At 45.9% G+C, this 14,553-nt stretch overlaps 1 protein-coding gene across 4 annotated transcripts in view; it reads left to right on the forward strand.

Moving 5' to 3' along the window:
- Window positions 1–14,553, forward strand: part of ZNF385B (zinc finger protein 385B) — a 1,357,263-nt gene that overhangs the window by 459,848 nt on the left and 882,862 nt on the right. Inside the window, exon 1 of one of the 4 annotated variants that reach the window (XM_069616090.1) lies at window positions 332–867. The exons of the other annotated variants lie outside the window; for them this stretch is intronic. Coding sequence (XP_069472191.1) covers window positions 843–867 — 25 coding nt within the window. The 5' untranslated portion in view covers window positions 332–842. Of the gene's footprint in view, window positions 1–331; window positions 868–14,553 lie in introns of those variants that run through there. 4 annotated transcript variants of the gene reach the window in all.

Consider the following 14,553-nt stretch of genomic DNA (forward strand, 5'->3'; position numbering starts at 1 on the left):
TGCTCATCACAGTATCGGACTATTTACCTGATTCGATATTCGTGAATAAAAGGTAAACATCCAATGGCCAATGGTGTGTTCGCGTGCCTTAGAAACGCTGGCACCCTGCGGGGTTCGTGCTCGTCCCAGGGTTGCTGCCAGGGACGCGCACACGTGCGTTCGGTCGCTCTGCTTCCATAAATGTCAAATCATCGAAGCTTCTATTGCCTTCATTTGTCTACATGTCAGCAACAGTCAGATGCAATTATTTAGACTGTGTTTGGCTTTCACAGCCCACACAATGTGTCAACAGAGCCCAGAACAAGGCTCCCTCGCCGTCTGAACATTTCACGTTCCAGGGGAGACGCCAGCTGCTTGTAACCTGTGCACAGTTCTGTGGATGCGCCCCTCTCGGCGCTGTTTGCGGCTGGTTTCCCTGGAGCACTTCACAGGCTTCGCTCACTGCAGGGGCTGCTTTCATGCATTGGCATGAGGGGCTGGCAGTGTCGCTTTCCTCTGCATAATTTCCCCTCGCGTTCCTGGCTACCGTGACGGTGCTGGGTGTGCTTCAGTCCGTGCGGGGATGGCGAGCTGAGATCGCCGGCCGTCCTTAGCATGTTGCCAGCGTGCGAAAGATGCTCGGCGCGCGACGCTGCGAGCGCCCAGCACCTGGCCAGGCTCGGGGTTGCTTTGATCTGAAGGTGGGCAGTGACGCTGGTGTCCGAGGCTGGAGCCAATCGCCCGGGGAAGCCTCGAAGCTCGGATACAACAGCTCGGCCCTGGTACTTGTCTCCACCTGGGCTCCAAGGAGGTTGAACGCTTCCTACAATTCTTAGCTGGTGTGCAGTCACAGTGTAGCCAGAATGTGGGCTAGGCTTCCTAACCGAGGTGAGTCTGGGCTTCAAATCCCTCTCAAATCCTTCTCAGGTGTGTGCTTGCAACATCAGTGTGGTGTGTGTGTGTGTGTGTGTCCAAGTGCACAACTGCACATCCGAACCCCAGTGATCCACGCTTCTTTCCAGGTGTGCTATTGAAGTCAGCATGTGGATTGCTCCTAGCCGTGACAAGCCTTGCTTTCATACACCTCTCTGGTGCGTGCTTGTACCATGAGCCGCGTGTTTGTGTGTGTGTGTGGATGTGTGTGCCATTGCAATGGGCATAGTCCAATGATACACACTTCAGTGTTGTGATAGTGACGGCAGCATGTGGAGTGCTCCTAGCCGCGACAAGCCTTGCCCCCATTAATCTCTCAGGTGTGGTGGCCTTGCAGCATTAGTCTGGTGTGTGTGTGTGTGTTGCGTGTGTCCATGCAACGCCCATATCACAGCAAGGCAATCTGCACTTCTTTCCAGGTGTGATGTTAAGCCAGCATCTGGAGTACCCCTAGCAATGTTGGACCTTTATTTCATAGCCCTCTCGAGTGTGTGCTTGCAGCATGAGTCTGAGTGTGTGCGTGTGTGCCCATGCATGCACGTATCTTAGTGAACCTCACTTCTTTCCTGGTGTGATGTTAAGCCAGCATCTGGAGTACTCCTAGCAATGTTGGACCTTTATTTCATAGCCCTCTCGAGTGTGTGCTTGCAGCATGAGTCTGAGTGTGTGCGTGTGTGCCCATGCATGCACGTATCTTAGTGAACCTCACTTCTTTCCTGGTGTGGTGTTAAGCCAGCATCTGGAGTACCCCTAGCAATGTTGGACCTTTATTTCATAGCCCTCTCGAGTGTGTGCTTGCAGCATGAGTCTGAGTGTGTGCGTGTGCCCATGCACGCACGTATCTTAGTGAACCTCACTTCTTTCCAGGTGTGGTGTTAAGCCAGCATCTGGAGTACCCCTAGCAATGTTGGACCTTTATTTCATAGCCCTCTCGAGTGTGTGCTTGCAGCATGAGTCTGAGTGTGTGCGTGTGTGCCCATGCACGCACGTATCTTAGTGAACCTCACTTCTTTCCAGGTGTGATGTTAAGCCAGCATCTGGAGTACCCCTAGCAATGTTGGACCTTTATTTCATAGCCCTCTCGAGTGTGTGCTTGCAGCATGAGTCTGAGTGTGTGCGTGTGTGCCCATGCACGCACGTATCTTAGTGAACCTCACTTCTTTCCAGGTGTGATGTTAAGCCAGCATCTGGAGTACTCCTAGCAATGTTGGACCTTTATTTCATAGCCCTATCGGGTGTGTGCTTGCAGCATGAGTCTGAGTGTGTGCGTGTGTGCCCATGCACGCACGTATCTTAGTGAACCTCACTTCTTTCCAGGTGTGATGTTAAGCCAGCATCTGGAGTACTCCTAGCAATGTTGGACCTTTATTTCATAGCCCTCTCGAGTGTGTGCTTGCAGCATGAGTCTGAGTGTGTGCGTGTGTGCCCATGCATGCACGTATCTTAGTGAACCTCACTTCTTTCCTGGTGTGGTGTTAAGCCAGCATCTGGAGTACCCCTAGCAATGTTGGACCTTTATTTCATAGCCCTCTCGAGTGTGTGCTTGCAGCATGAGTCTGAGTGTGTGCGTGTGCCCATGCACGCACGTATCTTAGTGAACCTCACTTCTTTCCAGGTGTGGTGTTAAGCCAGCATCTGGAGTACCCCTAGCAATGTTGGACCTTTATTTCATAGCCCTCTCGAGTGTGTGCTTGCAGCATGAGTCTGAGTGTGTGCGTGTGTGCCCATGCACGCACGTATCTTAGTGAACCTCACTTCTTTCCAGGTGTGATGTTGAAAACAGCATGTGGGGCGCTTCTAACCGAAGCAGGCCTTGCTTTCATACACCTCTCAGGTGTGTTCTTGCACCATGAGCTTTGAGTGTGTGTGGGCATGTGTTTGTGCTTGCAATGGACATGTTCCAACCATCCACACTTCAGTGTTGTGCTACTGAAGCCAGCATTGGAGTGCCCCTAGCCGAGACAAGCCTTGCATTCAGACACCCCTCAGGTGTGGCCTTGCAGCATTAGTCTGGTGTGTGTATGTGTGTGTTGGGTGTGTCCATTCAATGCACATATCACAGCAAGGCAATCTGCACGTCTTTCCTGGTGTGATGTTGAAGCCAGCATTGGAGTGCCCCTAGCCGAGACAAGCCTTGCATTCAGACACCTCTCAGGTGTGGCCTTGCAGCATTAGTCTGGTGTGTGTATATGTGTGTTGGGTGTGTCCATTCAATGCACATATCACAGCAAGGCAATCTGCACGTCTTTCCTGATGTGATGGTGAAGCCAGCATTGGAGTGCCCCTAGCCGAGACGAGCCTTGCATTCAGACACCTCTCAGGTGTGGTCTTGCAGCATTAGTCTGGTGTGTGTGTGTGTGTGTGTGTTGCGTGTGTCCATGCAACGCCCATATCACAGCAAGGCAATCTGCACGTCTTCCCTGGTGTGATGATGAAGCCAGAACCTGGGGTGCTCCTAGCAATGGTCAATCTTTATTTTATAGCCCTCTCAAGTGTGTCCTGGCAACATGAGTCTGAGTGTGTGTGTGCGCACCTGTGCAATGGACGCGTCTAAGTTAACCTCATTTTTTTTCGTGGTTTGATTTTGAAAACAGCACGTGGGGTGCTTTCAACTCAGGCAAGCCTTGTTCTCATGCCCTTCTCAGGTGTAGACTTGCATCATGAGCCAGATGCATGCACGTGTACATACAGCGCACATGCCATGGATTGGCCTTGCTTACACAGCAATGTTCTTCTTTTCAACAAAGTATATGGAAAGCCCCTGCAGCATCATTGATTGACAGCCAGCACCTGTATGACACACATATCTTCACTCAGGCTCCGCCCCAGGTTGCAGTGAATCGTGTCATGTCTAGTAAATGTTTTGCAGTGACTCCTAACTGATTGCCCAGATTCTCACCGCTCCAAGTCTGATCCTTTGCATGGCACGTCATCTGGAAAAGTTTGTCTAGGCGCTATGTGCCCGTCAGTATCCTGTTCGCTCTGCCAAGCTGTATATTGTAAGTGAGTGGCAGTGATTTTTGTGTTTGAAGCGCGTGCGTGCGCGCGCGCGTGTGTGTATATATATTTATATATATATATTGGAACAATGGTGATTAAACCAAGTCTTTCTTCCATTCTGGAATCTCTCGTGTGGGTCAAGGAACTGACTGAATTGGGCAGTGTAGTAGAGGTGTCATGCTCTTCTGTGTGCTTGTGTGGAAAGTTATGTGCTGTCATTCACAGTTGTGTGCCTTCCCCGATCCTTCCTCAATACACTGCATGATGTGTGGGCTTCCAACCCGCCTTTAGTTCAGCTCCACAGTTTCCCGGCACCTTTACATCGCTGGCAGATGGTTGACATATCTTATGTGTAACACAAACTAATTTAACAAGGCTCGCTTACGTCATTCTATGTTTAAGGTACTTTCTAGTTTTAGCTGATTGGTTCCACGTCCGTTATTTGGCAACCGACTGCCGCCCTGCACCTGGCAGAGGGTCAAAGGAGACTTTGAGGCTAAGTACTGAAATCCCAAACCTTCCATGCCGTGTCTTTCCTTCCACATGCAAAGACCACACAGAGCAGCAGTGCTGCAGAGTTAGGGCACCACATGGCTAGTGAGAGGGCAGGGCGTGCCTTCAGGGTATAAACTGCAGTCCCACTCCAGCTTAACCCTGCCTGGCTCATCCAGTGAGTACCTTGACATGTGATGCCGGTCCCTGGTAAAATGGGGTGAGGGCTTGGGTTTGTCATGGGAATTGGCATCAGGTGATATCAATTTCTAGTGTGAAATGCGATACAGCTGCACATTATGACAGTACTTGTTTAGATAATGGCAAGAAACACCAAATGGCCAATGCACGGAAAAAGCGGTCCCAAGACCAACGCGTGCTTTTGGAATTGGGAACATTTTACGCAGGGAGCCCACAAGGTCTTGTCGTGTTTGAGCAATAGGGGGAGGCTCTTAAGGGGTGGGCCTTGGGTAGCTGTGTGGCAGTACTTCCGGTTCCTGCGCCGCTGAATCTTCTGCTGCCCGCTCCATACCGGCCATGCATAGGAGTTGGGCAGAGACTCTCAGGGCCTTGCAGAGGAAGGTCTGTCCTGGTCCTGCTGAGATTCAGGCCTCTCTCTGTAAACTGTAAAGAGATGCCTGATATGATCACTTAACCCACTGAGCTATAGTGCCAGCTGTCAACAGTGGTTTTTAGGCTAAAAAATGCATTTTCTCAGGGCCCTTTTTGTGCATTCAGTAGTTCTTAATAATTATATTTGTTCAGATATTATATGCACAATTACTTTGTTGTTGACATCCCAGAGCCCTCCAATTTTGGCGTTTGTCTGTTATAACCTTTTTATTACACTGATAGCCTGCCTTTTCCAATGCACTTCTTTGTAATTAAATAATAAACCCTGACGGGCGAGGGCATTGCCTGCCGCGGTAATATATTGCCGCAGGAGTATATTGCTATTAGTATCCCGGCAGTTGCACCTGGATAGTAATGGATTTTTTTTCGAATTGAGAAATGGCAATTTTGCCGTATCTCAACTTGACAAAAAAACCTACAAAACAAGATAGCATGGCTGCCATGGATCAGGGAGAAGGAAATTACACATAGGGCCTCATTACACGGACGGCGGTAAGCATGGCGCTATTAGCGCCATGGTTGCCGCCGGTATTTTACCGAGTCCGCCTTGGTGAATGGGGGAATTACCGCCCCATTCCAAGGTTGGCGGGGCGGTAATTTCCCATTCACCAAGGCCCTTCCCCATTCCCATGTGAGCCCCCATAGGGCTCAATGGGAATTAGCGGTACCGTTATTTGCCCTGAAGTCCCTCAGCGGGTCCCTTCCTTAACGTGTGGTCTGGCCACACGTTAAGGACAGGACCCGCTGAAGGACCTCGTAGTATGGCGCTAAGGGATTACCGGCACTGGTGCCCTTACCGGTGCCGGTAATCCCTTAGCGCCATCCGTGTAATGAGGCCCACAGTCCATTTTCTCTTTTCATGGTGGCCATTGCTGTGTCGGGGATGCGCCAACATCACTAGTGTTCCTGTCTCCGGAGAGGGATTAGGGAGTGCCAGGTGGGTGGGGGGGTGAGTTAAATATGTGGATAAGGGGGTGGGGAGTGGAACAGCGTTGCAGCGGAGTGCGGGAGCGCACTTACCTCAGCCCCGGTGGAGGAAGATGGCAGCCTCCAGCTCAGAGGAGGCTCAGAGCAGGGGTTTTGCTGTGTGGTAAAAACCCCGTTCTGAGCCTCCTGATTGGCCGGGAGGTTGTCACTCCTCTGCTCCGCCGTATACTCATTTAATTTAATGGAAAGAAGCGGGAACACATCTCTCCCCTGCCCATCCTTCCAGATTCTCTGCCTGTCCCTTACACACAGCCTTCAACATGTATGTCAAGGTCTTGTTTCGTGGTGACGGGCTGCATGTGTGCGCAATTACATGAAGGGCAATTCGGCTAAGCAATTTTTTCCTAGGTTTCCATCCTCAGGAGTTTGAACACTGTCTCTGCACAGACGGCAGTTATATTGGCATGGCCAATGCTGGTTTTTACGTGTTAATCACTGCTTAGTGCATACCTTACTGTACTTTGTGGTTGCACGATTACCCAAGATGGCATGCTGCATCTACACACATATTTCCTATTACGATTTGTTTGAAGAGAATTGATTTATCCCAAGGATCCTACAGGAAGTCACATGATAGGAGCACGGTGCGTGCCACTCCTCTTCCAGATGCCCTGTTGATGCTTTACCTTACACAGATGCACACCATTTTGTGGGAGAGAAGATTCGTGAATTTCCACTTGCCGGCACTGCCCTGCAGAGCCTGGCTTGGCAGGCTGCACGCGGAGCAAAGCATTTGTGTCAGTCAATCTATCTAAGCAGGTCCCTGGGTTACTATCTTGCTGCAAGCCACTGTGCTTTTGAAAGCAGGAAATGAGTTTTAAACTGAGCACATGCTTGCTCATTTACCTCTTTTTTTATGCTAATGTTCAGTTTATGGTTCACTTCCAGGATTTTGGCATTCCCTCAAAGCTGATCACTTTTGCAAAGGTGTCCCTTGGAGATAAAAGAACATGCTAATTGCACGCTGGAGAAGAGACTCTTTCCATTGACCTGGTGAACCCACGCAATTGTTGCTCAGCCAATGGGCTTTCGGCATCCTGACTCGTGGCAAGATATGGTTCTAGGTCAAAATTGAGAAAACAAAGAAATGTCTCCAACTCAAATCTGTACTGTAAGGGACTCCAATCAAGCAATCCTACTAAGTCAGTGCTTTGTCTGGGGTACCCAAGGGAAGCCCTTATTTATATATTTTTATGGCAAGTTATAATCTGGATGATGAACCCTTGTATAACACCCCTCTCTTAGAATCCCCCTGACCCCACTGATCCAAGAAGTAGATTTGTTTTGCAAATTTAAAAGGTTTATTTGAAAAATTAAACAGTATATATATATATCACACTTCTATAAATAAATTGATAATGGATAGCACAGTTGTGAATCTGAGCAGTAATCAGCTAGAGGTAATCCTACAGTAGCACAGTTCTTGGTTACTTATGAATAGGAACAGAAGAATAAGGTGGGAAAGAATGCTTTATATGGTTCAAGGAAACGCAATGATGAATGAAATGCAGTACAGAAAATAACTTGATATGGCTTCAACAAAAGACAATGTAATCACTTTTCCTTGACAATTCACTCCCCCCCTTTATGCAATATAAGGAGATGGAAAGAGGAGCACACAGTTCTCAGGAATGCAATCAAATACAATTCGAAATTCAGTTCCCCCCAGCAAGCTTAGAGGAAAACAGGTAGAAGTTTGAAACACAGGCCCAAAATGCTTTGAATGTGAGGACAATGAAGTGAGAAATGTGCTAAAAATGCTTTTAATTCCCTCTAGAGGTTCAGGGTGGGTGATATCTTGTTTATATTAGTTCAGGCTCACTTTAGCAATGCTCTATGAGTAACTAGCAGGTTAAAATGAATTTTAGCAAAGGAAAGCAAGAAGCTGCTAATTTTTACACATGGCTGAAATTGTGCAAAATGTCAAATCGCGGCAAATTTAATCGCGTGCGTCGAGCGTAATTACGGAGGCCCTATAAGGAGTAGCAAGTCGGTTCTAGGTTCGTTGGCTCCTAGCACAAATGGTTCCGGAGATACAGAGGATTTTGTGAAGGTAGTTTTTTGGATTTGAAATTTAAAAGTTCAAAATGACAGGTGACAGTTTTCAGCTTTAAAAATGACAGAATGACACGATTCTAGGAGGCAGTTCTAATAGGCTAAAATAGTTTGGATTAGATTATTTTAAACTAAGAGATTAGTCTAGCACAGTCCTAGAGTACTCACACTATCTTTTGGACAGGAATGGCTTCGTCACCGATCGGGTCAGGATTGGCTGGACTTCTGCTAGCGGTTCTTCACAGCGGTCTGGTCTCTGGTTCTGCTCTCAGCACTGCACAGTTCTGGTCTCTCTGGATCTCTGGTCTCTCTGGATCTCTGGTCTCTGGAGGTTGATGGATTTGAAGTCTGGAGTCTCCCGGCAAAGCGTCCCGCAAGAACGTGGAAAGTGAATGTCCCCACCTGTCCTGCACTGTCTGCTTTTATGTGTTGAAAAAGTGGGTGTGTGCGTGGCATAACTGAGCCTGGCCCTCTCTACTTGTCATTGGCCCAATTCTCCCCTCTCCCATGATTGGGGGAAGGAAATGGATTGTCATTATGATGAGGTCTGTTTATGGGTCAGAGGATCCTCCCTTGGTCAATTTGCCCACAAATGTATATTTCATTCAAATACATATTTCCCAGATACACAAGTGGTTGACATTACATGTACATATTACAGATGAATTAAGACAGGTCTCTGTTCAAGCCCCTTGTTACTGCGAGCTGGGATTCAGAAATGACAACATTTTGCGCTTTTTGGTCGGTTTACCAATATCGGACATTTACCAAAAATTACACAAATGTGCGCAAGGAGTATGGACATTAATTGATGAAGTGTCAGATTTTTAACATGCAGACATTTGGAGTAAGACCCTATTTTCCGCTAGCAACCCCCCAGAATACACCACAGGGTCCTAACACCTCTTAAAATGTGCACGGAAAAATCCCAAGAATAATGATATTATTTATATAATTTTGACCAGTCCGCACTATGAGTTATCTATCTTTTTAAAATTATGCCCTGGTCAAAAAGGGGTGTGGCTTCCCACATCACATGGTGGAATAACTGGTTTATCCACTTCCCCCAAGCTCAGTTTGCTCTCACAGGCACTGCCCCTCCCAGTTTCTCCCAAGAGGAAGCCACTTTACGGCCCCCCCAATATAAAATTTGCCTGAGTCCAGGACAGGGCTTTGTTCAACTTCCTGCAGTCCCCAGGTGCTCCTCCCATAACCCAATCAGAGAGGTGTCATCTCCTTTTGGCAGGGGCAGCAGGATGCAGCTAGGCCTGGGAAGAGTGGCTGAGCAGGTTTCTCCTGTCGGGGTAGTTGTCAGGCAGAATTCAGCTAAATGTCACTTTAGTTCCCAGTTTAAATCAAACTTACAATGTTTACACATGCAGCTAGAATGCTGATTCTAAGTTCAAAACTATGACATTTAACAGTTGCAAACTATGTGACACTCAAAAGTAGGTCACTCATTTAATTTAAACATTTCGATTTTAGTGGTTTTAGTCCAATTTCAATTAAGCTGCTGACATCCACAGCTTAGCCAGTTTTGTTATAAACATTGTTTTGGGCTCTTCATCTTCCCAGATTTTGTATGCACACAACACTTCATTCTGCCAGATGTCTGCTGGTGTTCAGTAAGATTTTTGAATATCCTGCAATGTTCGAAATAGGCACTTTGAGCTTGCATTCAGAAAAACAAAGGTGATTTTAAGGCGCTTTTGGTCTAACAATACTGTTATTTTTCCTTTGACACCACCTTTCACCCCTGGCGCTTCCGGTCCATCATGCTGGCACTGGTGGGTGGCAGGTTAGACAACCATTTTGGTGTGCGCACAACCGCATGGTTTTCCTGGTTCTGGGATGGAATGATGGGCGGTGACAGCTCATCCCCACATCCACCCAGTCTATTGATTTAGTTTTGTTCTGGGATAGAATGATGGGCTGCGACAGCTCATCCCCACATCTACCCCGTCTAATAATTCAACATGGGTCAAAACCCTTGACAGGACACCAAAAATATCGACCTCCTTAATCTCTTCACACCCATAATATCTAAATTAAATAATAGTGGCAATAATAATTGACTGCTCCCATCATCCTGGTCTTGCCCCTAAGATGCTAGGACTGGGACTAGCACAGCAAAATAAATCAGTCCTAGAAAAAGTGGTGAGTGATTGTTACAGCAATTTCCACAATGTGAACACCTCAATATTGTATCACATAGGAAATATGTGCTCGATTGATGATGTCGGCGTATAGCGATTGGTGCTTTAAACTTTTCTATATCATAAATTCTAACATGTTTGTTCTTGGACTGGCTTAAAAAATTATTGTAACTCCAAGTCTAATATTTGGTATTACCCAAATTGACCTTTTACAATTGACCTTTTGCACAATTGACCTAATTATAGTTTTCCTAATTGACCTTCTGCACAATTGACCTTTATATTATTTTAGTTATTTTATATATGTATTGGGTTGGTTTTGGATTATAAATAATATAAGGGGATTGGGTGTGGGGCTGCGGGGGGTTTTGGATTGGATGGGGGCTCCTAATTGACCTTCTAAATTAGGTAAATTCTCCCGAGGTCAATCCTCCCAAGGTCAATTGGGAAAAGGTCAATTAGTATACAACGTAATATTTTTGGGTACTGGGAATTGTTGGGGAGAATTTGAAAGTACTATTAAAGTCAATAATATTGTGAGCAGATATTAAGAGCATGTCGAGAATACTGATCTAGATATTTTTGGTTTTGAAATTGACATTGCAGACATTTTGGGCTCGACATTATGTCTTGGGTATTTTTGACCTTCTCTATTTGCAATTTACTGGTAAGATAGTTTATTTTGTCATTGTATGCGTGAGAAGGGGCCAAATGTGTGTTTTGTTATTATTGTACACCCCTTACTGCATCGGTCTGCAACCTGATTTAAGAACAAAGATACCCCTCTTCCTTAAAGAAATCGGGTCTGCTGGACAACAAGGATTACCCAATTAATGTATAGGCTATAGTTTTCAGCACACACTGGGAAGTGAGCTTTGTTAATTTCGAATTTGAACTTCATTCCGTAGTTTTCTGACAATCGAGGAATTAATTAAATTAATATTTTTGGTTGAATAGGCTAAGGATCTACACCGTTTTGCCCTCCTGGCCACTATAAAGGGAAAGGATTCAAGGCAAGCAGACACCCCCACCTTTTGGTTTCCCAGGGCTCAGTTCTACTTACATAACAAGCCTCGTTTTAAGGTTCAGGAAAGCCAGCTGCATCTCAGGACACTATGAAAAGAAAGTGCAGGGTCTGGTCACCCCACTCTCAAAGATGGCCTCCCGCTCTCTACCGTAGGACCCAACCAGCTTTGAGGCTTTCCTAAAGATAGACAGCTCCACCCAGATGCACTCTCAGCAATCTACTCTGGTGTCTCCTTACAGCTGCCAGATGGTAAGTTTCAGTGGCCTTCCCTATGGTCTGTCTCTTGTCTGTCTGTTCCTGTCTTTCTCCTTTTTCTGTCTGTTCCCTGTCCTAGTGCAGTCCCCCTTACATATCAGCGATGACACCACCAATTTTACAATTTTGGGGAAGTACCCTGCAATAATCCCTGCCACTAGGATAGGACAGTTACCCTTCTCTCTCCTCCCAAACCCAGCTTCCAAGTCAGGATTGGTTTAGGGGTCTGGAGCAACATATGACACTTCCCATTTGTCATCATCCTTTGTTCTCCTTTCAACTTTTTGGCAAAAACTCGTTATGTATCACAACTTCAGAATTTTACTATCAACTTCCAGACTAGACATATTTTCTGTTTTGGCTAATCACAGGGAATTAGATAAGCCGACCAACCAAATCTGTATCATGTAGTACGGCAATGTGGTACCTTTCTGCCATTTCCATAAAAAGCTCAAGAGTTATGAATATTAAAGTTATTAAAGATATCCCTCATTTCATTTTCCACCCGCTCACCAACTCCCACATTTGGAACATGTTCAGATCAGCCAGAAACACATCTTAGATAGCCATTACAGTTCCATGAGTCGCACGCGGATGAATTTTAAATCCCCCAAATCACCTGAAAATTATATAAAAAATAGTATATAGATGAAATCCATCCGCCTTATGATGGTTGAGATAACAGCCTAAATGATAATGGTCCTTTTAAATCAATTGTGAATCTTCATGTGCGACAAATGGCCCTGACTCCTTCCTTTCGGCCATTTGTTTTCAGTGGGTCTGCCTGTGCCCACACTTTTTTTGATCAATCTCCTTTGTGTTGGAACCTTGCCCTTTGAAGTGGGTGCCCCCATTTGTACACATATTAGTCATGCTCCAGCCAAGGGTAACTGTTGCTTTCAGAGCTAGCCAATCTGAAGAACACTTGAATTTCGACACCTCTAGCAGGACATTTTTATTGTGGTTGGTCATTAGATGGGAGATGTGACATCCAGACTGGAAGTGGGCAAAGTCCTTGCAAAGTTTTGCCCACAACCAGCAAAAAGGTCTGCCTTCGGCTGATATTTTTTCATTAAGACAAAATGGCTCTTCAAATGTCACTAGAGTTTTGTGGGTGAAATATAATATACATTGCTCTTTGTCAACCCACACATCATGTTTTGTTTTCCTGACATTCTTCTGTGAGCAGTGATATTTTTTTCACTTTTACTGTTTCAAAAAACGTTTTTATTTGCACACACATGTGCAGGCTGTTTTTGTTTTCAATGTTTAAAAATCCTGTTTTCCATGTGACAGGGATCTTTGATTCCACCTTCTTTTGTAAAGTAAAATGCTGCTTCTCCATTGGTAATGACAGGTAGGCCCCTTTCCACATGGCTCCTCAACTTTACTTGAAAACAAAAACAAATTCCAGGCCGTTTTTGTTTCAGTGTTTAAAATCTTGTTGTTCATGTGAAAGGGATTTCTGTTTAGGGCCTTTAAATGCACTCCACAGACTCATCGAAAACAAGCAAATTAAAGTATGGATCGTTAAGGTGTGGAATAAAAAAACAATGAGATGATTAGAAACGTGAGGTGGAGAATATGCCGAAAGAGGAGTCTAGAGACAAAGTAATATGCTTTGAAAGGGAAAGAAGAAAAAGCATGACAAAATGAATCATGGTTGCCCAAGTAAGTCAGACTTATTTTATTTTATTTCATTTTATTGCTTATCGTGTCAACCAAGATGAGACCAGAGGAGCGCTTTACCATGGGAGTGTGCCAACATTGGGCTTGGCATTTTATACATTGGTGCAGTACTGTTGGCGGCGGGAGGGTGGGATTTTTATTCATCCGTCATGTATAGTTGAAAGAGCCATGTGTTCAGTGTTTTGTGGAAATGGAGGATGGGTCGGGCTTTTCGAGCCTCTGCCGCTCCATTTGATGGAGTTTCAAATGTTTGAGGTATGGTAGGAGGGGGGGGGGGCTACTTGCAAGTCTTCTCTTCAAAGGCTAGCTTTGATTCCAACCTCTTGATGAATTTGATATGTGAGGCGTTGGGTGCCATGTGATTTTACCGAAACAATTTTACTGAAAAAATACAGATTTTTATTTGGGAGGCTGAACCCCCAAACCCCCAATTTCCCCATCTTTTTAACACCCTTAATCCCCTCCCAACCCGTTTTAGCCACTTAAACCCCATAAATATATTTACAAAATAATTAGGTATTTTTTTGGTAAAATAGTTTTGGTAAAAATGCTTTGAATACGTTTTTGCTGAAATCACTGGATACCGAGGCCTGAGAGCTCGCAGAGGTGTAGTGTTTAGCTGCCATGGATGGTGTTCCATTCAAGACTACTTTGTAGGGGATAAATGCAGTTTTGAATATAATTCTGGCAGGGATGAGGAGCCGGTGAAGCTTGTGAAAGTGAAACATTTGACAGCAAGTCAGACGTACCATCCTCCAGCATTTGGAGTGTGTCAGGAAATGCTAAGTATTGGGCTATGATTCGGGTGCATAGTACAAAGCGAGTGGAATGGGTGGGAGTCTGGAATCAGTGAAGTATGATGGGAGAAAATCTGGAAGTTGTCCGCCTCCCTCACCGTACACTGTTTGATAAAGAGGACCTTCAGGGACTTGCAGTGGGTGTAAGGGACCCTCTCCCAGCCATTCCATGAATACTGATTTGTTGGGCGTGTGCCCAACACCAGGGTTTGCATTGGCTCTCTGAGCTCATGTGGGTGTATTTGTAGGGTGACCAGACGTCCCGGTTTTACCCAGACAGTCCGGAGAAATCACCCGACGTCCCGGGGTCCTGGGAGTTTTTTCGTTTTAGGAAGGCCATCCCAGGTTTGTATGGTTGGGTGGCTATGTTCCCAGTTGTTGCTGGACCCGATTTCGAAATCCCGAAATCGTGTCCCGGCGCGATTCTTGATTTCCTCCCACTTCCCCTCCCTGGCACTCTCCTCCAATGAGAGGAGTGTGCCTGTGAGCACACCACCACACCGGCCCCCGCAACAGGTCAGCGACATAGAAGTAGGACTACAGTTTTATT

The sequence above is a fragment of the Ambystoma mexicanum genome, chromosome 9 (assembly GCF_040938575.1).
Source record: "Ambystoma mexicanum isolate Mex_15411 chromosome 9, UKY_AmexF1_1, whole genome shotgun sequence".
Classification (NCBI taxonomy): domain Eukaryota; kingdom Metazoa; phylum Chordata; class Amphibia; order Caudata; family Ambystomatidae; genus Ambystoma; species Ambystoma mexicanum.